This window comes from Rana temporaria, chromosome 3 (assembly GCF_905171775.1).
Source record: "Rana temporaria chromosome 3, aRanTem1.1, whole genome shotgun sequence".
Lineage (NCBI taxonomy): Eukaryota > Metazoa > Chordata > Amphibia > Anura > Ranidae > Rana > Rana temporaria.
Window position 1 is genome coordinate 113,255,939 of NC_053491.1, and position 22,830 is coordinate 113,278,768.

The following is a 22,830-nucleotide window of genomic DNA, read 5'->3' on the forward strand; positions in this document are numbered from 1 at the left end:
GGAGGTTCACCCTGCGGGTCACAGGTTGCCGACAAAACCCGAACGTCGGTGCGGCTCTATACGGCGCCTGCGCACCGACGTTCGGCTTCTGTCGGCAACCTGTGACGCGCAGTATGCGCCGTTCGGAAGCCTGTCAATCACAGGCAGTGCTTGGGAACGCCCAGTCCCGCGTGATCGCCGTGAGGTCAAAATCGTGATAACGAGGTATATCCTGAGAAAAAAAAAAAACACCGGCATTCTGTCGGTAGGATGGCGCGACTCCGTGTGATGTCAGAATTTTTTTTAAAGGGTGAACCAAAATTGCATTTTTTTTTTTTTTTGGGACAATTTGTTGTTGGGCAAATTACAAAACACAAATTTCCGCAAAAACACATTACATGCTTTTCAGCAGCTTCTCCATTGAACTATATTGAACCAAAAAAATAAATAGCACTGTTTTGTGTTAAGTCCTTGCCCTTTCCAAATACGCAGCAGCTGAAAATAAATCATGGATGTGAACGTGTCCCATAAGAAAACATGTAAATGAACTGTAGTGTGTTTCTGTAAAAAGCACCAAAAAACAGGAGGTGTGAACCCAGGCCTGAGATGTTTAGTAACATAATGGGGTTAAAAAAAACAAAAATAAAATCTCAGGTTTACGGACTATCTGTTCTGATGTCTGATAGTTTATGGTGTGTCTACCACTGTTTTTTTTTTTCTTTTCTTTGTATTCTTTTCTGTTTATTGATGTACCTTTTCAATAAAACTCTTTGTACAAGAAAAAAAAAATAAAAAAAAAAAATAATAAGTACAAAAAGAGCAAATTAATCGCTACTGTAAGGGGTTCATTTTTTTTACTGTGGGACAGTGAAAGTAATATTTACAGTAGCGATTTGCTTTTTTGTACTATAAAGGGGTAATTTTAGTTGTTTTAACCCCATTATGTTACTGGCCAATTATTCGATTATGAAAATTGTAATCGATTAATTTCATAATCGATTAGTTTTGGCCCTAATATGAACAGTATTCATAATTTGTAACAATTCCAAAATAACAGCAAATAATGGTACCTTTAGTCCAGCGGCCACATGGGGTGGAGTATCAACAATTTGTCGGTCATCAGCGCTGGCTCTTTTAAGGTCAATAACAGGCGCTAATACTGAGCTCTGTTTTGTTCTTTGAGTCTGGGGGGAAATAAAAAAAATAAAAAATAAAAGTGACCGTTTACCCGAATTTTGCATTCTTTAGACAACTATAGGCAGAGAAACATTTTTGCAATTTTTTTTTTTTACTTATTTAGTTCCACTTAAATGAAAATCAAGAATAGGAATTACTTTCTTACTATATTCAACATTCAAAGCAACCACAAGGTCACCACTGGGTCACCTTTACTCAACAATCATGTAAAACAAGATACAATACACTTATGTCCCAACTACAGCACGTTAGTCCAGTTAGACAGACTGAATACCTATTACCTCTATGCACCCAGTATTTTCTAATGTCAGCTCATTTGTTAATGTAATAACATGCCAGTAGGGGGGGGGGGGGCGGAAACACATGGTAAGGTACCTATAACCTTCAGTAATCTGTACCTTTTCATTCGTTTCCTGTCGTTATTTAAGCCACTTTCACCGTTTTCTTCTCTTTAGTGCCCTCCACCAAGCGCCAGTCTGATGGGGGCACCTACGCGTGCACATTTAGGAGTTAAAACTACACAATTGCATCCCAATGCCACACAGGCAGCCCGGCTCCTTAACCACTTAAGGACCACCTCCTGCACATATAAGTCGGCAGAATGGCATATGCAGAGCGCACACAGCCTACTATACTTGTTTTTTTAAGTGGATCGGATTATGTTTGCCACTACTTAGAGGTGAATGGAGGGTCCAATTGGACCGACCATGTGAAAGGGGCCCAAGGCTGCTTTCACACTGATTTGCTGCGGTTTACCCACACCGCACATGCAACGCAGTGTACCTTTGGCTTTCCTGCACGTTGCAATAAACTTCTATTATATTCTGCAGGTTTGGTGCACTTTCAGAAAGCTCAAACACGCAGGTAATAACAGAAGTCTATGGCTCAGTGCAGGTAAAATGCTTTGCACCTGCAGATCAGTTTGAAAGCAGCCCAGTAACCACTGGAGAACAGATATGCCCATATATACACTGTGATTTTAGTAATATACTGATCTTTAATAACAGTATTCTATTCCATCCCAGAGCAGGAGGTCGCGGACCACATCACAGGGCTTCGTGTGCCACTGGTTGGGCACCCCTGCTTTAAGCCATGGGTCAGCATCACATCATTCTTTTCAGGATAGGGAATTTAATTAAATATTTACGGAGGTCCACTCAGTAAAGTAATCTTCCAGCAGGTCTGAGTCGCATGTTTGTTCCATGACTCCGATCCTTCACATCACAGATCCCCTCTCCTCTTAGCCTAGGTTCACATCAGTGTGAACATGCACAAAAATATTGCATGCATTCGAAACCCACAGAAAAACTTGCTGCACTTTAGCAGATGTGCGGGGCACCATTGATTCTTAATGGCACCCCACACATCAGCAGCTACAGCACATACCAAACCATAAGGTGCTGCAGCTCGTTGCGGTGCGATGGCAAAAAAAAAAAAAAAGTTTTTTTCCTGCCTGTAAACTCACCTGCCACAAAACTCCTGCCTATAGTCTGCATGGATACATAGGCCAACATGGAGGGGAGTTCACAGGCAAAAAAAAGTAAAAGCTCAAAACAACTTAAACAGCTGTAGGAGTAGCTTCTTTGAGCTGCAGTGTGCTTGAAGTCTATACGGTCAATGTACTAATTACATGTAAAAGGTTTGAAATGTATTTATGTAAAAGGTTTGCTCTGCTGTTAGCAGCCTTTGAAAATAACACAAAATTAAATTAGGTTTAGCAGCCGAGTAGTAAAAGGAGAGAGCACAAGAGGGGAAGGAAAACCATTGCAAACTTCCTTACCTTTGCTTGTGTTAGAGTTGCCTTTTTGACTTGCAATTGTGACTGTAAGAGCTTAAAGTTTTTTGACCATCCTTCTGTTTTTGAATCACTAGTCTCAACTGTTAAATCGTCGTATAAAGACATGTTTCTGACCTTCAAGCTAGAAAGAGAATAAAAATAAGAGAAAGGCTGAGAATGATTATCGCAGAACAATGATACATTTCTTGATAGAGAGACAAAATAGGTGAAGTTTAAAGAAGTATGGCCAAAGCTTTTTTGGCCTTACCTCTCTTGTGGTTCACAGAAGTGCATTAACTTTTGCTCTCCCAAGACCCAGTCAGCCGATAATGGGCTATTGCCCGCCATCAGCTGACATGGGCCGCTCCAGGCTCTGGAAGTATCCCTACAATATTGTTGGCATCCACCCAGCTTCACCTCTCAGCACATGGCTGAGAGCCAAAGCCAGACGTGCCAGTCCTCTCCTCTACTCAGGGCTGCAGCGAGTGCTGGAAGAGAAGAACAAAGACCGACTATCTTCACTCTGAGAAGACCAAGAGCTGAGTGATCAGCAGTCATGTGACTCCTGAACCAGAACGGAGATGTGTGAACTGGCTCAATAGAGAGCCGGTCACAATCTCATGCAAATTGGATGCAGAGCAACCCACATCCAATTCGCACTAACCACATCCCAGCCTTAACCACTTCCCGACCCCCGCATGTACATATACGTCCACAATATGGCACGTACAGGCACATGGGCGTTAATGTACGTCCTTGCCTATTAGCGGGTGGGGGGTCCGATCGGGACCCCCCCCCCCGCTACATGCGGCGGTCGGGTTCGCTCGGGGAGCGATCCGGGACCACGGCGCGGCTATTTGTTTATAGCCGCTCCGTCGCGATCGCTCCCCGGAGCTGAAGAACGGGGAGAGCCGTATGTAAACACGGCTTCCCCGTGCTTCACTATGGCGGCGCATCGATCGTGTCATGCCCTTTATAGGGGAGACGCAATCGATGACGTCAGTCCTACAGCCACACCCCCCTACAGTTGTAAACACACACTAGGTGCACCCTAACTCCTACAGCGCCACCTGTGGTTAACTCCCAAACTGCAACTGTCATTTTCACAATAAAGAATGCAATTTAAATACATTTTTTGCTGTGAAAATGACAATGGTCCCAAAAATGTGTCAAAATTGTCCGAAGTGTCCGCCATAATGTCGCAGTCACGAAAAAAATTGCTGATCGCCGCCATTAGTAGTAAAAAAAAAAAAAAATTAATAAAAATTCAATAAAACTATCCCCTATTTTGTAAACGCTATAAATTTTGCGCAAACCAATCGATAAACGCTTATTGCGATTTTTTTTTACTAAAAATAGGTCGAAGAATACGTATCGGCCTAAACTGAGGGAAAAAAATGTTTTTATATATGTTTTTGGGGGATATTTATTATAGCAAAAAGTAAAAAATATTGAATTTTTTTCAAAATTGTCGCTCTATTTTTGTTTATAGCGCAAAAACTAAAAACCGCAGATGTGATCAAATACCACCAAAAGAAAGCTCTATTTGTGGGGGGAAAAAGGACGCCAATTTTGTTTGGGAGCCACGTCGCACGACCGCGCAATTGTCTGTTAAAGCGACGCAGTCCCGAACTGTAAAAACACCTTGGGTCTTTAGGCTGCATATTGGTCCGGGGCTTAAGTGGTTAAAGGAATCAGTCATGATGGAAATATGAGAGTGATGATTTTTTACGGAGTGCACTTATTTAGAGCCAACTTTAAAGCAGTCATTCTTATTTATCCTCCACTTCTTATCAAGTCACAGATCTGAAACAGCCATGTGCAAACCTGACATTAGGATCTAATGAGTGAAACCCTTGACAGCTTGAAATCTGTAAAACACGCAAAAAAAATAAAAAATGGTAGCTCCTATATTTTTATCCTAGTTACCATAAAGAAATGGTAAGCTAGAGAAGCACTACTATGCCCACTGTCTCATCTACAAAGAAAAATACAGTAGTTCTACCTCAAACACTGGAACTTTGGCTCCTACTGTTAATGAACTTAAAGCGGATCTTCACCCTAAAGTGAAGTCGCGCACCCTCCCCCCCTCCGGTGTCACATTTGACACCTTTCAGGGGGGAGGGGGGTGCAGATACCTGTCTACAGACAGGTATTTGCACCCACTTCCGGCCACACGATACAGGCAAAGGACGGGTTTTTTCCTGGCATCCCGTCCGTCCCCCGTTGTATGCTGGATACACTCGGCTCCCAGCACACAGCGGGAGCCAATCGGCGGGCGCAGCGCGACTCGCGCCGTAGGGAACCGGGCAGTGAAGCCGGAGCGTTTCACTTCCTGGTTCCCTCACCGTGGATGGAGGGGGGAGCAGCAGGGTGACGAGCGATAGCTCGTCATCTGCTGCGGACGGCGCTGGACTCCAGGACAGGTAAGTGTCCTTATATTAAAAGTCAGCAGCTGCAGTATTTGTAGCTGCTGGCTTTTAATATATTTTTTTAGTGGCACATCCGCTTTAAAGCGGGGGTTCACCCGTACAATACACTTTTCCCCCATAGATGGATGCTCGTTTTGTCTAGGGGAATCGGCTAGTTGTTTTAAAATATGAGCTGTACTTACCGTTTACAAGATGCATCTTCTCCGCCGCTTCCGGGTATGGGCTGCGGCACTGGGCGTTCCTATTTTGATTGACAGTCTTCTGAGAGGCTTCCGACGGTCGCATCCATCGCGTCACGATTTTCCGAAAGAAGCCGAACGTCAGTGCACAGGCGCAGTATAGAGCCGCACCGACGTTCGGCTTCTTTCGGCTACTAGTGATGCGATGGATGCGACCTTCGGAAGCCTCTCGGAAGACTGTCAATCAAGAAGGAACGCCCGCTCCCGAAGACCCATATCCCGGAAGCGACGGAGAAGATGCATCTCGAAAACGGTAAGTACGGCTCATATTTTAAAACAACTAGCCGATTCCCCTAGACAAAACGAGCATCCATCTAAGGCGGGGATAAGCAATTAGCGGACCTCCAGCTGTTGCCAAACTACAAGTCCCATCATGCCTCTGCCTCTGGGTGTCATGCTTGATGCTGTCAGAGTCTCGCTATGCCTCATGGGACTTGTAGTTTGGCAACATCTGGAGGTCCGCTAATTGCTTATCCCTGAAAGGGGAAAAGAGAAAAAAAAAACATCATTGGGTGAACTCCCGCTTTAAAGTGTTACTAAACCCAAACCCTACATTCACTATATCTGGCCTCCCACAGTACACACAACATGACAATACAATTATTTTAGTAAACAAACTGTTAAATATTTTTATTCATCAGCAGTATATCGCAGTCTTGTGAATTCTATCAGTGTCTGGCCGAGCACTGGTTAACGCTTGCAGGAGGAGTTTTCATTCTCCTTTGACTGTCCAATGAGGCTGCATGACCCCTGACCCTCTGGACAGTGCTGATCACATGCACCCTCCCAGGAAAAAAAAAAAAAACACTCTAGTAATACAAACTAAACTGAGCATGTGCAAAGTGCCCCCAAGGCTCTGTACTAGCACCAGATGGATCGGGGACAGTAAAACAAGGGGAAGATCAGGAAAACAGGATCAAACAGCCATTTTAAACAATGCGCAGCATTAATGGGGTCGTAAACCCTCAAGGTTTTTCATCTTAATGCATTCTATGCATTAAAGGTGAAAAACCTCCTGTGATGCAGCTGCCCCCCCAGAGTCCCCCTTTTACTTACCTGAACCTTGTCTTTCCAGCGATGGGGACATGCACACCAGCTCCAGCCGGTGTCTCAGGTCCTGATTGGATAGATTGATAGCAGTGCGGGCGGCTCCCGTGTTCTGCTGCTGCGTCTATTGACAAAGACAGCGGGACTTGGCCCCGCCTTGCATGTCATTGGATTTGATTGACAGCAGTGGAAGCTGGGACTGAGTCTTGCTGTCTGTGTCAATAGATGCAGTAGCAGGACACGGGGCACGCAAGTGGGCATGCTCCCGAGTGAGAGAGGCTTTCCATTGGGGCACTCGAGAAAAGGAGCAAGTAGCGCCGCTGAGGGACCCCAGAAGAGAATCAGGGCCAATCTGTGCAAAACCAACTGCACAGAGGAGGCAAGTATGTTTTATATAAAAAAAAGGCACTTGCAGAGTGGCCTCATTCACTTGAATGGGTCATGCTTGGTAGGTGCTACACCCGCAAACCATGACAGGGAGTAAAACTGCTGTGGTTGCGACATGTGTACAACCCTGGCCATTGCAGCTAAACGGAGTGCAGTTGGGGCAAGGGTGGTAAGCATGTCTTCACTATGGGTCTTTACCAGCCCCCAAACTGCAAATGAACCCTTAACTGTGTTGGGCCTCCCTATAGCCTTATAGGAGGCCCAACACAGTAAGGGTTCATTTGCAGTTTGGGGGCTTTCACACTGATGTGCTGTGGTTTACCTGCACCCTGTGTGCAACGCAGGGCATTTGTCACTTCCCTGGGTTAGCTGCAATTTGCCATAGACATCTATTATATCCTGCAGGTGTGGTGCACTTTCTGAAAGTGCAACAAAGCTCCTGCAATCAGAAAGTGCACCAAACCCGCAGGATACAATTGAAGTCTATGGCTAAGCGCAGCAAACCCACAAGAAAAGCTGCAGGTACAATGCACCAGTAGTTTGGGTAAACTGCAGCACATCAGTGTGAAAGCAGCCCTATACTAGTATGCCTGGTGTATTGCTTCACACTGACCTGAAGATCACTTTCCTGCTGCTGGCACCACTCTGGAGAACGCTAGTAGGGATAAGAGATGGCATGCAGTCGGTATCACTCCACATAGGACAGCAGCAGCACTACAGAGAAGGGATCTTGCTCCCTACTACAGCTCCAACTTTACAAGTAGGGATGATCTCCGGTAAGGATGAGCTCCGGCGTGTTCGCATAGAACACGTGCAGAGCCCGCCAGGAAGTCGGCACCCGCACTGCACTAATCACAGCCAGGCAGACATTTCCTGATGCTTGGCTGCAGAGATCGGGAAATGTCTGCCTGGCTGTGATTAGCGCAGCGCGGGTGCCGACTTCCTGGCGGGCTCTGCACGTGTTCTATGCGAACACGCCGGAGCTCATCCTTAATCTCCGGGATGTTTGCACACTCCACGTGCAGAGCCCGCCTCTGCATTGCACTCTGATGCTCTGGGGTGGCGGGTCAGCAAGACCAGACCACGATCTGCCAGTCACCTGGTGTGGTCTACTGGTTGCTGATATGGCCTACATGATGGATCAATTAGAAATAAAGACAATGTGGCGACAACACAGCACTGATTTCACAGGAGGCCATTCCGCGTTGTCACCCTACAGGAGGGATCAGCCGGGTCCATCAGTAGGGTGACAAGTAAGGATGAGCTCCGGCGTGTTCGCATAGAACATGTGCAGAGCCCGCCAGGAAGTCGGCACCAGCGCTGCGCTAATCACAGCCAGGCAGACATTTCCCGATCTCTGCAGCTGAGCATCGGACAATGTCTGCCTGGCTGTGATTAGCGCAGCGCGGGTGCAGACTTCCTGGCGGGCTCTGCGCGTGTTCTATGCAAACACGCCAGAGCTCATCCTTAGTGACAAGGTATTTACAAACTACAACAGAATAGAAAAAAGCAGCATGAGGAGTTATGATTCCATTTGGATGTGAATGAAGGAGCCCAGTGTGGGATTGTTAGGTACAAACAATACAAGGTAGACAAGACAAGCAGCATTGTGAAAATCAGGCCAAAATGGCACATAATAATAATAATAATAATAATAGGAAGAAGACCGAGTTGACACCATGGTGGTGTACTTTCATACAACCAGCAGCCCATGGAAGACCCGAATGAGAGTTTTATAAGTCATAGAAATGGAAACAGAAACAAGCAGGCGTGCAGCTACAAAACAGAACACCGAGCATGTCAGGTAGGACAGACAGAACTCTGCACACTATACTAGGCCGCAAAGCCCGAGGCTCGCCTAGCAGACACTGCCTGTGATACTTGAAGCGGCACAAAGCGCAGTGTCCCCTCCATTACTCACCTACTGTATACACAAACACTCCATATAACCCCGGAGCACAGAGAGCGGCCTCCGCCGTATCAATCACATTCACTAGCAGCACAACCGGAGACACCACAGCGAGGCTTGCAGCGCACAGCGTGCCAGGATGTGTGCTGAGCTGACGTCGGCAATGGGCGGAAGTGAAGTGGCGCCATGTTTAGACCTGGCAGGGAGGGAACATGCAAGCTACTAGTTGACATCCTAGTTGACAATTCATTTTTCTCTGCATTCTCTCGTAACTCTCTCACATTGAAGTAGTATAGTATTTATTTTTATATATAACAGAGTTTTTGTGTTGCAAAAAGAAGGTTTGATCACTTCCCCCATTTTACACACGCATGGCTGGGGGCTTTGGGTTCCAGCAAAACCCTATGGCAGTGGTCCCCAACCTTTTTGGCACCGGGGACCGGCTGCATGGAAGAAAATTGTGCCAACGACCGGGGGGGCACGATTTTTCGCAGGCAATGGCTGGTGTTAGCGCTTCAATCGTCCCGGCACCATGCTTGTTATGGTGTCAGGGTGATTGAAGTGCATTTTTTCTATTATTACATTGTAGTAATGAATTAAATTATTCAACTCACCATAATGTAGAATCAGTCAGAGCCCTGGCGTGTCACTTGCCACTGTCGCCTGCTACCAGATGTGGATAGTCACTTGCCACGCTGCCTGCCACAAGATGTGGATTGCCACCTGCCACATTGCCTGTCACCAGATGTGGATTGCCACCTGCCACGTTGCCTGTCACCAGATGTGGATTGCCACCTGCCACGTTGCCTGTCACCAGATGTGGATTGCCACCTGCCACGTTGCCTGTCACCAGATGTGGATTGCCACCTGCCACGTTGCCTGTCATCAGATGTGGATTGCCACCTGCCACATTGCCTGTCACCACATTTCCTGTCACCAGATGTCACCACATTGCCTGTCACCAGATGTCACCACATTGCCTGTCACCAGATGTCACCACATTGCCTGTCACCACAATCTGCGCCGGCTGAACAAGGAATCTAAGTGGCAGAGAGATTTCTTGTTCAGAGGAAGAGAGGCTGAAGATATCTGAGTCCACAAAAAGGAAGGGATATGATGGTACTAACCTGGATGCCTGAGGAGCTGCAGGAGAGCGGTGATGTGGGCAGTATGAGATGATGTCATCTCTCTGCTCCCCGCCGCATCTCCGACAGACAGAGCACTGGCACTGAGGGCGGAAGAGCGGTGATTCAGGGGGATGCGGGGGGGCTTGCCCGCTCGCTTTTTCCCCATCCACACAGCGCTCTCATGCCAGTGTTTTGCGGGCATTATGCGCCGGGGAAAGTTCTCAGGAGGACACCGGCAGCCTAGCATCTCCCTTGCCGGCCACCTGCACCCGCAGCCCGGCTACAGAAGCGCCACGGCCCAGTAGTGGGCCGGGGGTTGACGACCCCTGCCCTATGGCACATCTGCCAATTTCCTGCGCATGCTGGTATGTCAGTTCAAGAGCTTGTCCTCCAGGCAGAGAACCCTTTGGCACATCTGCAAGAGTGGCAAGAAAAACAGATGTGCATACCTCCCAACGTTCTGAGATGGGAATGAGGGACATCTATTAGTAAAAGTATGCAGGCATAGGACACGCCCCCTGTCAAGCCCCCCTTAAAGGAAAATTGTACAAAAAAAAAATGTATAGTTAAACCCACAAGTGCTTTTTTTTACCACTACCATTCCTTTATATTGGCCTTTGGAATTTATAAATGCAGCAATTTAGAAACTGGATGAATGGTTTAGCGATATAAAACACTTTTTGATAGATGATTAGTGCATTTTATATACAACAAACATTCCTCAGACATTTTGGTTCATATTGACATGATAACATCACACAGTTGTTGCAGATTTGCCGGCTGCATATCCATGATGCAAATCTCCGTTCCACTTCCACCACATCCCAAATGTGCTCTATTGGATTAAGATCTGGTGACTGTGGAGGCCATTGGAGTTCAGTGACCTCATTGTCATGTTCAAGAAACCAGTTTGAGATGTGTTTAGCTTTGGAACATAGTGCATTATCCTGCTGGAATTGGAAGATGGGTACACTGTAGTCCTAAAGGGATGGACAACAGTACTCAGATAGGCTGTGGCGTTTAAACGATGATCAGTTGGTACTAAGGGGCCCAAAGTGTGCCAAGAAAATATCCTCCACACCATTACACTACCACCAGCCTGAACCGTTGATACAAGGCAGGATGGTTCCGGGCTTTCATGGTGTATTCAATTTCTTTTTATTAATCTTTAACCACTTCCAGACCTGCGCACGACGATGTACGTCCATTTTTTAAAGATTGATATCTCGGTAACGGCAGCAGCTGCTGCCACAACCGAGGTATCAATCTTTAGTGTGCGCGGTCTGGTAAACGATAACGGCGGTTTCTGCGGCGGGAGAGGGCCCCCCCCCTCCCGCCGCTCTCCCGCGCCCTCCGCCGCTTACCGGAGCCGTCGGTAGCGGCGGAGGCGATCGGGACCGTTCGGCAGCTGAGCGGGGACGAGACTGAAGGAAAAATCTCCTTCGCCCGTCCCCATAGCTCTGCTGGGCGGAAGTGACTTCAAAACGTCAGTCCCGCCCAGCCTCTTAAAGAGACAATTTTTTTTTTTTGTCATTTGAAAAAATGACATTTCCAAATTTTTTTTTTTTTTTTTGCATTTAAGCCCAAATATGAGATCTTAGGTCTTTTTGACCCCAGATCTCATATTTAAGAGGACCTGTCATGCTTTTTTCTATTACAAGGGATGTTTACATTCCTTATAATAGGAATAAAAGTGATCAATTTATTTTTTTTCAGTGTAAAAAGTAATAAAATAAATAAAAATAAATAAGAAAACTAAAAAAATTTTTTTAAAGCGCCCCGTCCCGACGAGCTCGCGCGCAGAAGCGAACGCATACGCGAGTAGCGCCCGCATATGAAAACGGTGTTCAAATCACACAAGTGAGGTATCGCCGCGATCGTTAGAGCGAGAGCAATAATTCTAGCCCTAGACCTACTCTGTAGCTCAAAAAATGCAACCTCTAGAATTTTTTAAACATCGCCTATCGAGATTTTTAAGGGTAAAAGTTTGACGCCATGCCACGAGCGGGCGCAATTTTTAAAAAAATTGGGCCAAATTTATTGTTGTCTTATTTTTGAATTCAAAAAAGTGAATTTTTTCCAAAAAAAGTTTGCTTGTAAGACCGCTGCGCAAATACGGTGTGACAAAAAGTATTGCAATGACCACTATTTTATTCTCTAGGGTGTTAGAAAAAAATATATATAATGTTTGGGGGTTTTAAGTAATTTTCTAGCAGAAAAAAACTGTTTTAGTCTTGCAAACACCAAATCTGAAAAACACCTAAGGTCTGGAAGTGGTTAACCAATGTTTACAAATATACAAGATTCATTACAATATACATTTATCTCTTACCCTTTCTGTATTGAAAATAGAACCCTGAATATTGTTTATTAGCTTCTTTATCTTTTAAAAAACATCTACATTTATTCTCCTGTTTTCCTACTTACTTCTGTAGCGCTCACCCCGAAGGAGCCGCTGGTTGATTTTGGGATCAGCCTGCTAAGTTACCCTGGCGGTGTCTAGGGGTGCAATTGTGAGAACAGTGGTAGTGAGCGAAGGTCCAGACAGCCAATAAAAGGGTTTTCAATGCTTTATTGCCCAGGCCAAACACGGCCAACATCAACACGTATTAGGAAGGTCAAGGTTGATGAAGGAAAGAGAAGAGAACCTTGCGGTATCAGGCCTGGATGTTGAATGGAGCAATCAATACTGCTCTGCATAGTACCAATTGTAGTAACTCGTCGCCACTCTGCTCGGAGTGGGTAAAGTGCCCCCGGACAGACCCCTATAATAAAGAAAAAAAGAAAAAAACAGTGCAGCGCTAGTGAGTGATATTGTGCTCATATAAATTAATAATAAACAAAAAAAGTCATTCTGGAATAAACTGAAAATTTAGCCAGAATAAGAAAAAACATAAAATTGCAGATGGATATATGAAGAAAAAGTCTTAAAAAAGTCACGAAACAAAGTTCATATGATTCTATCCAGTGATTTTCCTTGTGAAAGAAAAGTGGATTGTGCAGACAATGTGAAAGACTCTTGATTGATGTGAGGTAAGCTGTCACCAATACACCCGTGAGGAAGGATAAGATTGCCTGCTTACCAGATGAAAAGACTGTTTTGCATCAGTCTAATAGGGCCTGTGGGAAGTCTGGTCTCCCAATACCTTAGCCGTCAAGATAACCACGGTATAGCTCAGCATACAATCCGAAGAGTCCAATCCTTAGATGTGATGTAGGGATGAGCAAATCAATTCAGCTTCTATTCCTTGAGGGTTCTGTCCTGAATCCTGTTTGAAATTCCTTGAACTCTATTGACGTAGTTCGTTAGCAGCCGGGTCTTTACCCCCTGTATTCCAAAAGGCCAGGCAGCCGAAGCATCACTCTGAACTAGCTGGGAGGAACAGGTCTCTCTCACAGACCCGGCTCTAGGGCCTCTGCCACAGGCCAGTTTCAATAAAGGACTTAGGTGAATAAAGAGAGCGAATCCTCCCAGTTGACTTTTCCTATATGGGCCCCCCGGATGACAGCAAGCATACCTGTCAGTGGTCCGGATGCCCGATCCCAGACTGGGATCCTCATAACAAGTCATGGGACCCAGTGGAACACTGGGATCCCTTTTCTCCTCAGGATGAGGTTCAATGCAGCTGTCAGCTTTGGCCAGGTGGGCTGCGCTGGCGGTGTCCATGGATGCGCGTACCCTGAAGGTGGATACCGCACCTGGTACGGGGACCCCGCGAAGATTTTTTAACACATGACCCCTGTCACAGATATACTCTCCTCCAGCATGCCCCGCGAGGGAAAACTCCTCCAATTGGCTGCTGGGGAAAACTTGCTCTGCCAGAACCCCTCTGGCGCCAACTGCCGGCAAGGGGTGGTATTGCACCACTTGACCACAGACTGACCCAGTGGACATTTCTGGGATGACAGAAGTCCCAAATTTAGACAAACACGAATGGGAACAAAGTAACTCTCACATTCCCACTAACTTTAGCGTAGCGCCCATGCTGAAAGCAAGGGGGCGCTACACTTCCATACCCATTTACCCTAACTTATAAGGGGTTATTTATTATTTTCTCTTTATAGATATTCTATCATATTTGTCGAGTACCGAAATTCTTCCCATTTTTGCCATATTTCTGGCATTTGATTCTTTACATATTCTTTTTCTCTTATCTGTCTCTCCGTATATTGTATTTCATTCATTTCACATATCCATTCTGATATTGTTGGACTTTTATTTTCTCTCCACTTACCAGCTATTATTGTTCTAGCTGCTGTTGTTATATGGTGGAGGATATCCGTTTTAATACTCTTTGTTGTATCTGACATCAGAGATAACAGTGCAATTTCTATATTTGGGACAATTCTTCATAGGAGACGTAGAAGATGGTGGGAACCACTAACTACTGATCCTATTTGTGCATTCATTGTCATGTCAGAGTCAAAAGTGACTTGGAGACTTTTGAATTTTGTGCTTGGGGTGATGTTTTGTCCCAGAATGGGTGGTGGTGTCCAGGTAGTCCTGGCCAGTTTCTTTCGGTTTACATGGAATTGAAGGAGTTCTGTTTTTGCTTCATTTAATTTGAGGTGACTCTCCGTCATCCAGTTGTCTATCTGACTAAGGCATTTTTCTAATAGGGGGTATTGGTTCTTTTTGTCGCTGATACGAAAGTCAAGTTGCGTGTCGTCTGCGTAGGAGTGATAGAGAAGGTCTTGAGTACTAATTATTTTTAGGAGTGGGCGGAGGTAAATATTGAATAGTACGGGCGATAGGGATGATCCCTGGGGGACTCCTTAAGAAATGCTGTGTGAGTCAGACGTGAACGGTCGTAGTCTCACTGTCTGAGAGAGATTTTGCAGGAATGATGAAAACCATAGTAGATCCGAGTCTGTAACTCCAGCTACCTCCGTAAGGCGGGTTAACAGCAGTTTGTGGTCTACTGTTTCAAAGGCAGCACTAAGGTCCAGCAGTATCAGGAGACTTTTTAAGAAGTGCTGTTTCCGTACCATGTCCTGGGCGGAAACCCAATTTTAGTGGGTCCAGCAGTTTGTGGACGTCTAAGGCCGTGTACACACGATCGGTCAAAACCGATAAAACCTAAACGCCCGGTGTGCCCTATGGTCAGTTTGGGCCTGATGAGCGATGAGATACAGGCATATCTGCAGAACCTTGCGATATTCATGCTTTTAAGTTTGATTTTCTTGTAAGTGTACATCTGGAAGGGGGGGACTGTTTAAAAAATTGTTATACAGTATTATGCTATGTGCGCCTCTCTTTTTTACTCTGAGTAATATCCAGATGGAAAGGTGACCCCGCAGCTCCAGTATGGATTTCTATACAGGCATTGATTGATCTGTCTGGTGAGTGTGATACCATAAGGTAGTGGACTGACTGGGTGCGGTGTCGGGAGCCAAGGATCTATTCAGATGTGTTCTTGAGAAAAGACAAACATTTGATGGACTTAAATTAAATAACCATTTTGTATTATATAAGGACACATTGGGTGTAGATTTACAGCCCATACAGCGCTGCTAATGTTGTAGAATATTCTATGTAGTGATTTTAGAGTTATATTAGAACATATTGTTTTTTAAATTGTATACTTATATTAGCTGCTTGATTTGTATTTAAAATATTTGGAATAACGTGTATATCTATGAGCGCTGGGAGAGAGGATTATTTTTAACTGCGGTTGATTGATCCGCTTTTTTACATAACCCAATATTTATTTGAATACAGTGGGGTAGATTCAGATACAATGGAGTAACTTTCTGCGGGGCGTAACGTATCTCAGATACGTTACGCCGCGGTAAATTAGGGCGCAAGTTCCGTATTCAGAAAGAACTTGTGCCCTATGTTACGGCGGCGTAACGTATGTGGTCCGGCGTAAGCCCGCCTAATTCAAATGCGGATGATGTGGGCGTGTTTTATTACAAATGTAGTGTGACCCCACGTATTTGAAGTTTTTTTACGAACGGCGCATGCGCCATTCGTGAAAGAATCCCAGTGCGCATGCTCGAAATTCACCCGCAAAAAGCCAATGCTTTTAAAATTCGACGCGGGAACGACGTCCATACTTAACATAGGATACGCCTCATATAGCAGGGGTAACTATACGACGGAAAAAGCATAACGTAAACGATGTAAAAAAATGAGCCGGGCTAACGTATGTTTCTGAATCGGCGTATCTACCTAATTTGCATATTCAACGCGTAAATATAGGTTAGCGCCACCTAGCGGCCAGCCTAAAATTGCAAATAAGATACGATGGCGTAAGAGACTTACGCCGGTCGGATCTTAGTCAAATCTATGCGTAACTGATTCTATGAATCAGGCGCATAGATACGACGCTGCACAATCAGAGATACGACGGCGTATCTGGAGATACGCCGTCGTATCTCCTACATGAGTCTACCCCAGTGTTTGTAGTTGGGCCTGTGGTGTCAGGAGACAGAAGAAAGAGGTCTGACATAAAGAGAGTCAGTCTTCTGCTCTCCTCCTGCCTGGACTCATCCTAAGTAAAGGTAACCAATACAATATAAAGTGTCATATTGTGATTTATTCGCAATTTAAGTTTAAGTGTATTTTCAGGTTTGGAATCCCCTGAAAGCAGCCTGAATATAGTATTGAGCTATATTGCTCCTAATCTCAGTTATTGCTCTTGAGTTGATTACTTGAATATATATACTGTTACTGTCTGTTACCTTTCCACAGAAATATTGCAGTAAAGATAATTTCTGTGTTTTATCATAATAACGTGTGTTTCTTATAGGTCATTGCACTTACACTATTACCAGGTGTGCCAAGAGGGGCAGATACTGTTATTGGGGTTGAGAGGCAGAGTATGCAACAAACATACTTAACCCCCGGACCATATTGCTTTTTGCGATTCGGCACTGCATCGCTTTATTGACAATTGCGCGGTCGTGCAACGTGGCTCCCAAACAAAATTGGCGTCCTTTTTTCCCCACAAATAGAGCTTTCTTTTGGTGGTATTTGATCACCTCTGCGGTTTTTAGTTTTTATTCGCTATAAACAAAAATAGAGCGACAATTTTGAAAAAAATAATATTTTTTACTTTTTGCTATAATAAATATCCCCCAATATCCTCAGTTTAGGCCGATACGTATTCTTCTACATATTTTTCATAAATAAAAATCGCAATAAACGTTTATTGATTGGTTTGCGCAAAAGTTATAGCGTTTACAAAATAGGGGGTAGTTTTATGGCATTTTTAGTAATATATTTTTTTTTACTAGTAATGGCGGCGATCAGCGTTTTCTTTTCGGTACTGCGACATTATGGCGGACACTTCAGACACTTTTGACACATTTTTGGGACCATTGGCATTTTTATAGCGATTAGTGCTATAAAAATGCATTGGATTAATATAAAAATGCCACTGGCAGGGAAGAGGTTAACACCAGGGGGCGGGGAAGGGGTTAAGTATGTTCCCTGGGTGTGTTCTAACTGTAGGAGGGGGTGGACTCACTAGGGCAAATGACTGATCGCTGTTCATACATTGTATAAGTGCAGCGGCTGGTCGGCAAGTAGTTAAGCAGCTCCTGCGGGGGTAGCGCAACATACATAAAACAACAACAGCTTATAAATAAAGAACTAATAGCGATCTGGAAATATATAAATATACCCCATCTACTGGTCAAAGGCTTTTACTACATCCTATCTAAATGAATAGGGGTCAATCTCATGTTTATTAAAACCATACATCCTTCAAACATTCAAGTACTGTATGACGTAACTTAAGCAAAACTGAATGCTAACAATAAATAAAAAAATATTCTAAAAATGATAAAGTAGTCTAATCCAGCTACCCTCAAGAATTTGAAAAAAAGCAGTTTAAATCTATCTCCACATTTAAACCTTTTGGTTGCATGCAGTCTAACTCATAAATCTAGTCTAGTTCTGGGATATCTCCCTTTTCTTATTCACACCCCTTCAGTGTCCCTTAAAGGGGTTGTAAAAGTTATTTTTTTATTTTCTAAATAGGTTCCTTTAAGCTAGTGCATTGTTGGTTCACTTATCTTTCCTTCGATTTCCCTTCTAAATGTTCTTTGTTTGAATTTCTCACTTCCTGTTTCTCCTCAGTAAGCTTGCCCCCATCATCCGAGCTGTTCTTGCTGGGGGTTAGTCAGCCAGAACAGTTTACTGAGAAGGAACAGGAAGTGAGAAATTCAGACAAAGAAAAAAACCCTTAAGAAGGGAAATCAAAGGAAAATGTAAGTGAACCAACAATGCACTAGCTTAAAGGAACCTATTTAGAAAATAAAAAACAAACCTTTACAACCCCTTTAATCGTGTCTGTCCTGCAGACTTTTAATTGTCCAGGATCTCTATTATGATATATAAACAGTGTTTGGAAACACTTTGATATTTGCACCCTTTTCTTATATTCTGGATCTGTTCTCCTATTCTTATACTTCACTTACATCCAGCCCACAGCCATTGTTGGCCGCATGAGCACTCCAAGAGATATATGAAATGCATGGTGTTACACTCCCTATTCATGTTATTAGAATTGAAACCTTTACTTTTCTTCCAGCTATACTTTGGCTGGATATACAAGCTCTACATCACTTTCATAGATATAACCCCACCAGATCAACATCAGACCACTCCTCACCCTAGGGGGTTGTTGCTCAAACTAGGCGTGCTTCTGTAAATATATGTATATATTTTTGTATCATTGTTTCCAAAATTCTGTCATTTGTAGAACAGGCCTTTGCCTCTTAATAATGCTCTCCATCTTTGTACTACTGACTAATATAGTCTAAGACAAAAGCAAAATCCAAATTCTTTTTTTCCCCTCTTCTTTTTTTTTTTTTTTCCCCCCTTTACTTCAGGTTCCACCTCATAGAGTTTCCTTAGAGCGCTCAGCTTTTATTTTGGCCAGCCCGCATAGCGTCTCTATTTGGTTTTACATCATTAGTAAAGATATATTTTTTGACTATTTTATACTCATTTCTTTTTTTTTTTTTGTTTTTTTTTGTTTATCACAAGTTAATTTATTCCCTCTTCTTTTTTTGATCATCCATTTTATTCCTTCCGCTTCTGTAACCTTTTCCAACCCACCATGTCAATTGTTTCAGTTTCTCCTCATCATATCCTTTTTCCACACACTTCCCCATAATTATATCTTGCTGTTGTTACATCAAGTTTTTTTGTACTCTTTTCTTAAAAAAGAGGCACGGGATAAGAAAAAATAAACATATCCCTATGTGGAGGCAGCATCAATTCGATGCTGCAGCTGTCTCCCACCAGCTCTGAGAACTGAGCAATCAAAGACCATTGAATACTCTGAGCAGAGAGCGGTGACTGTCATCACTCTCTGCTCTGCCCCCCCAGCGCTCACTGTAATGCCGGCCTGTGGAGTGTTTTGGAACAGTTGGCTCAGGCTCTAAGCAGCAAGAGGAGAGTCTAAGTCAGCTGCCAGTCAGGCATCTGGGCAGATCCTGACAATATTGTCTGTATCCCTGCAGAGCATGGAGAAGCTCTGTGACGTCAGCTAAAGCCTGCTGACGGCCGAATCTGAGTCACCGGATTGCCAAACTAAGTTTAGAGGGGTAAAGGGTTTGGCCATACTTCTCCTTTAAAGCTGAACTTTAGGTATGACAGTCTTTACATTGGTCTAGCCTGGACTTTTCTTTTCTTCACAAATTTCCCTATAATTTCATCAGTCTAAGAGAAAGTCTTCCAATTTGGTACAGTTCCACATGGTGTGAATAAAAGTCCAGCATCAGAATGTAGAGGACGATGTCTTTTTTGGCATGTTAAATGCTTGGGTAGTGTAAAACAAGATGTAGGCTAATGGACTTTGCACTTTGTCTTCTGTAATCCTAAAGTGCTTGGCATCATCAAAGGCATTCCACTCTTTAGTCCCAGGATGCTTGCAGTATGCAGTGTAATGGCCAGACTCAAGCTCTCCAGAATGGTTCTATGAAAAAAAAAAGTTGTTACAACAGAGATTATTTCTTCCATATATGCCATCTCTGTATATTGGTATCACTAGATAGGTATTGATTTGTTTTGTTCTTAGTCTCGTGTTTCTGTTCTGGGTATCTGGGGTGTGTAGAATGTAACCTTTTTTTAGTAGGATACCCTTTGTGTATAACTTTGATATTACTTAGATACATTCCAATGTCTGCCAACATCTATGGTGGGTGCATTATGTGTGGATTTATGGGAATGTCTTCATAACAATCTGAGCATCTCTGTGGGTTTTTACAATCCTTTATACGGTATATAATCTGAATAGTATAATTTATTTACATCAACACAGTTAATAACCACATTAACCCACCTGGCGGTATTCCCGAGTCTGGCTCGGTGTGGAATTTCAGAACCAAAAGCGGTAACCCCGAGCCAGATTCGGGACCGCCTCGCAGTGTCCACAGGCAGGGAATTACTTACCTTGTCCCTGGATCCTGCGATGCCTCCCTGCTGTGTGATCGAGCTGTCTCCTCGCTCAATTCAAAGTGCCGAATGCCGCCGAGCTCTGTTCCCTGCGACGTTACGACGCACGGGGGCGGAGAACGGTGCCAAATTAAAAAAAGTAAATAAACACAATACATACAGTATACTATAATCTTATAGATTACAGTACTGTATGAAAAAAATACACACCCCCTTTGTCCCTAGTGGTCTGCCCAGTGTCCTGCATGCACTTTTATATAATAAAAACTGTTCTTTCTGCCTGGAAACTGGAGATTGTCCATAGCAACCAAAAACTTTTCCTTTATGTCAAAAATGGTTTTAGACCAGCTAAAAAACAGCGATAATAAATTAGAATCACTTGCAGTATTAAGCGATAGTGATTTGTGGGGAAATTCGTCATCAAAAATTTAATTATATATTAATATATATTTATATTATATTATATTATTTGTTATAATTATTTATATTTTTTTATTATATTATAATTTATGATTTTGTGTTTCAAATTTTATTATACCCGGGATGTCTACTAAAGCGCTGCGCAAACTGTTGGCGCTATATAAATCCTGTATAATAATAATAATAATAATAATAGACTCTTGTTTGGACAGATTTAAGTGATTTATTTCTAAGAATTACAGGCCTACAATATAAAACGCCAAATTTCCATGCAACATAATGGTACCGCTTTCAGCTCCTAAAATCTGAATTAATCATACCGCCAGGGAGGTTAAGATTGATTTCTTTGTTTAAAATGGAAAATGAAATGTATGTGTGTTGCTGAACCAAATAAATTTGTTAGCAATAAGATACAGATTTCTTGATGATTGTTGTGAATTTTGTGGATAACAATCCGAGGTATAGGATGGGACTGTACCTAGTTCAGGAAGTGAGAATGCTAGATTTGCAGTTCTCCAGAGAGATAACATGTACAAGTGGTAGGGAGACTGCTGAGGCCTATAATTTTACATAGATAATGACGAAGTCAGTACAACATGCAGTAACTTGTAGTTCTACAAAGACAGCAGAGATGTCCGTTAGGCCCGGTTCACACTTGTGCGAGTTCATAACGAATGGGATGCGTCAAAAACACTTTGAATTCGCATGTCATCCCTAAAGTCATTGTTTTCAATGACGGCCGTTCATATAAATGCGTTGTGATTCCTCTATGAATGCGATGTGATAAAAAAAGGGTCTTGTCCAACTTTACTGCGTTGCGTTGCGACTTTAGTCTCCATAGACATCAGTGTGTAAATCTGGAATTGCAATGATGGTTCACATATGTGCGAATTCCACCACGCGATTCTCCACAAAAAACAGGAAGTGCACAGGAAGTTAACACTTTTTTTTTTTTTTTTACACTATGATTTCATTGGCTAGAACATTAATCGCAGCTGTGTCCCACTCCTTAAATTCGCGGTAAAATTCGCTGACTAAATTCACAGCGCAACAGTGTGAACCGGGCCTCATACTAAAACTTTGCTAGATCTTTTTTTTATAAATACTGAGATTTCAGTGTGTGACTTTTGGTCTATTGAGCGTGGTGTGTAGTATCGACATCAATGTATGGAACAAGAGTTGCACTTCTACAAATCTGAGAGACCACTAGACCGTGCCTAAACTTGTACTAGAAGTACTGAGACTGTAAATAATGTCACACAGGTATGATAGGTGTAGCACTACCCCCAAAGGAGCTGCTGGTTTAGATTGGGGCCCGCCGTTACCTTACTGTTCCGTGCGCCTCCCTCAGGGGTTCTCCTTGAAGAGGTGGTTAAGGAAGAAATGTCTGCATCTCTTTTTTTCCCTCCTTCGGAGAGTTTTTTTTATTAAAGATAACTTCAGAAAAGAGGGATGGAGGTTTAGGGGAGTTTCAGGCATCTGACTTGCAAACCACTGATATTCTTTTAGGTCCAGAGGAACAGCCGCCTCCACGCTGGACTCAGAGACCACCGGATATGCCCACTCTCACTGTCCTAGAAGCCGGTGCGAAGCTCGATTAAAGTATAGTCTCTGCCACAGACTAAGTGAAAGTAGAACTTGTTCAATAGTCTCTGCCACTGACTAGGTGAAGGTAGAACTTGTTCAATAGTCTCTGCCACAGACTAGGTTACCTTCTGAGGGAAGAACTCAGCTCTCAGTGCCCGGATCTTTCAGCCGCTCCGGCAGCACTGTGAGGTAAACTTTGAGATCCGGACATATCCTCCAATTAAGTCCTCAATTGCTCGGTCCCTTCCAGCAGGTAAGGCGACACAGGATTATCCCTGAGTCAGTAGGCCCCAGTAGCTCCTGGGCCTACATCTC

At 43.7% G+C, this 22,830-nt stretch overlaps 2 protein-coding genes across 6 annotated transcripts in view; both read right to left on the reverse strand.

Moving 5' to 3' along the window:
- The window catches only part of RBM17 (RNA binding motif protein 17), a 59,497-nt gene extending 50,375 nt beyond the window's left edge, over positions 1–9,122 (reverse strand). For 2 of the 4 annotated variants that reach the window (XM_040343270.1, XM_040343269.1), the window contains exons 1-3: positions 8,980–9,122; positions 2,957–3,095; positions 1,050–1,163 (exon numbers count right to left, since the gene is read on the reverse strand). In XM_040343270.1, coding sequence (XP_040199204.1) covers positions 1,050–1,163; positions 2,957–3,079 — 237 coding nt within the window. In that variant the 5' untranslated portion in view covers positions 3,080–3,095; positions 8,980–9,122. The remainder of the gene's footprint in view (positions 1–1,049; positions 1,164–2,956; positions 3,096–8,979) is intronic. The other 2 variants (XM_040343273.1, XM_040343272.1) reach the window with 2 other exon arrangements.
- A 9,802-nt stretch (positions 9,123–18,924) lies between these two features.
- Positions 18,925–22,830, reverse strand: part of USP50 (ubiquitin specific peptidase 50) — a 33,203-nt gene continuing 29,297 nt past the window's right edge. For both annotated transcript variants that reach the window (XM_040343275.1, XM_040343274.1), the window contains exon 7: positions 18,925–20,029. In XM_040343275.1, coding sequence (XP_040199209.1) covers positions 19,832–20,029 — 198 coding nt within the window. In that variant the 3' untranslated portion in view covers positions 18,925–19,831. The remainder of the gene's footprint in view (positions 20,030–22,830) is intronic.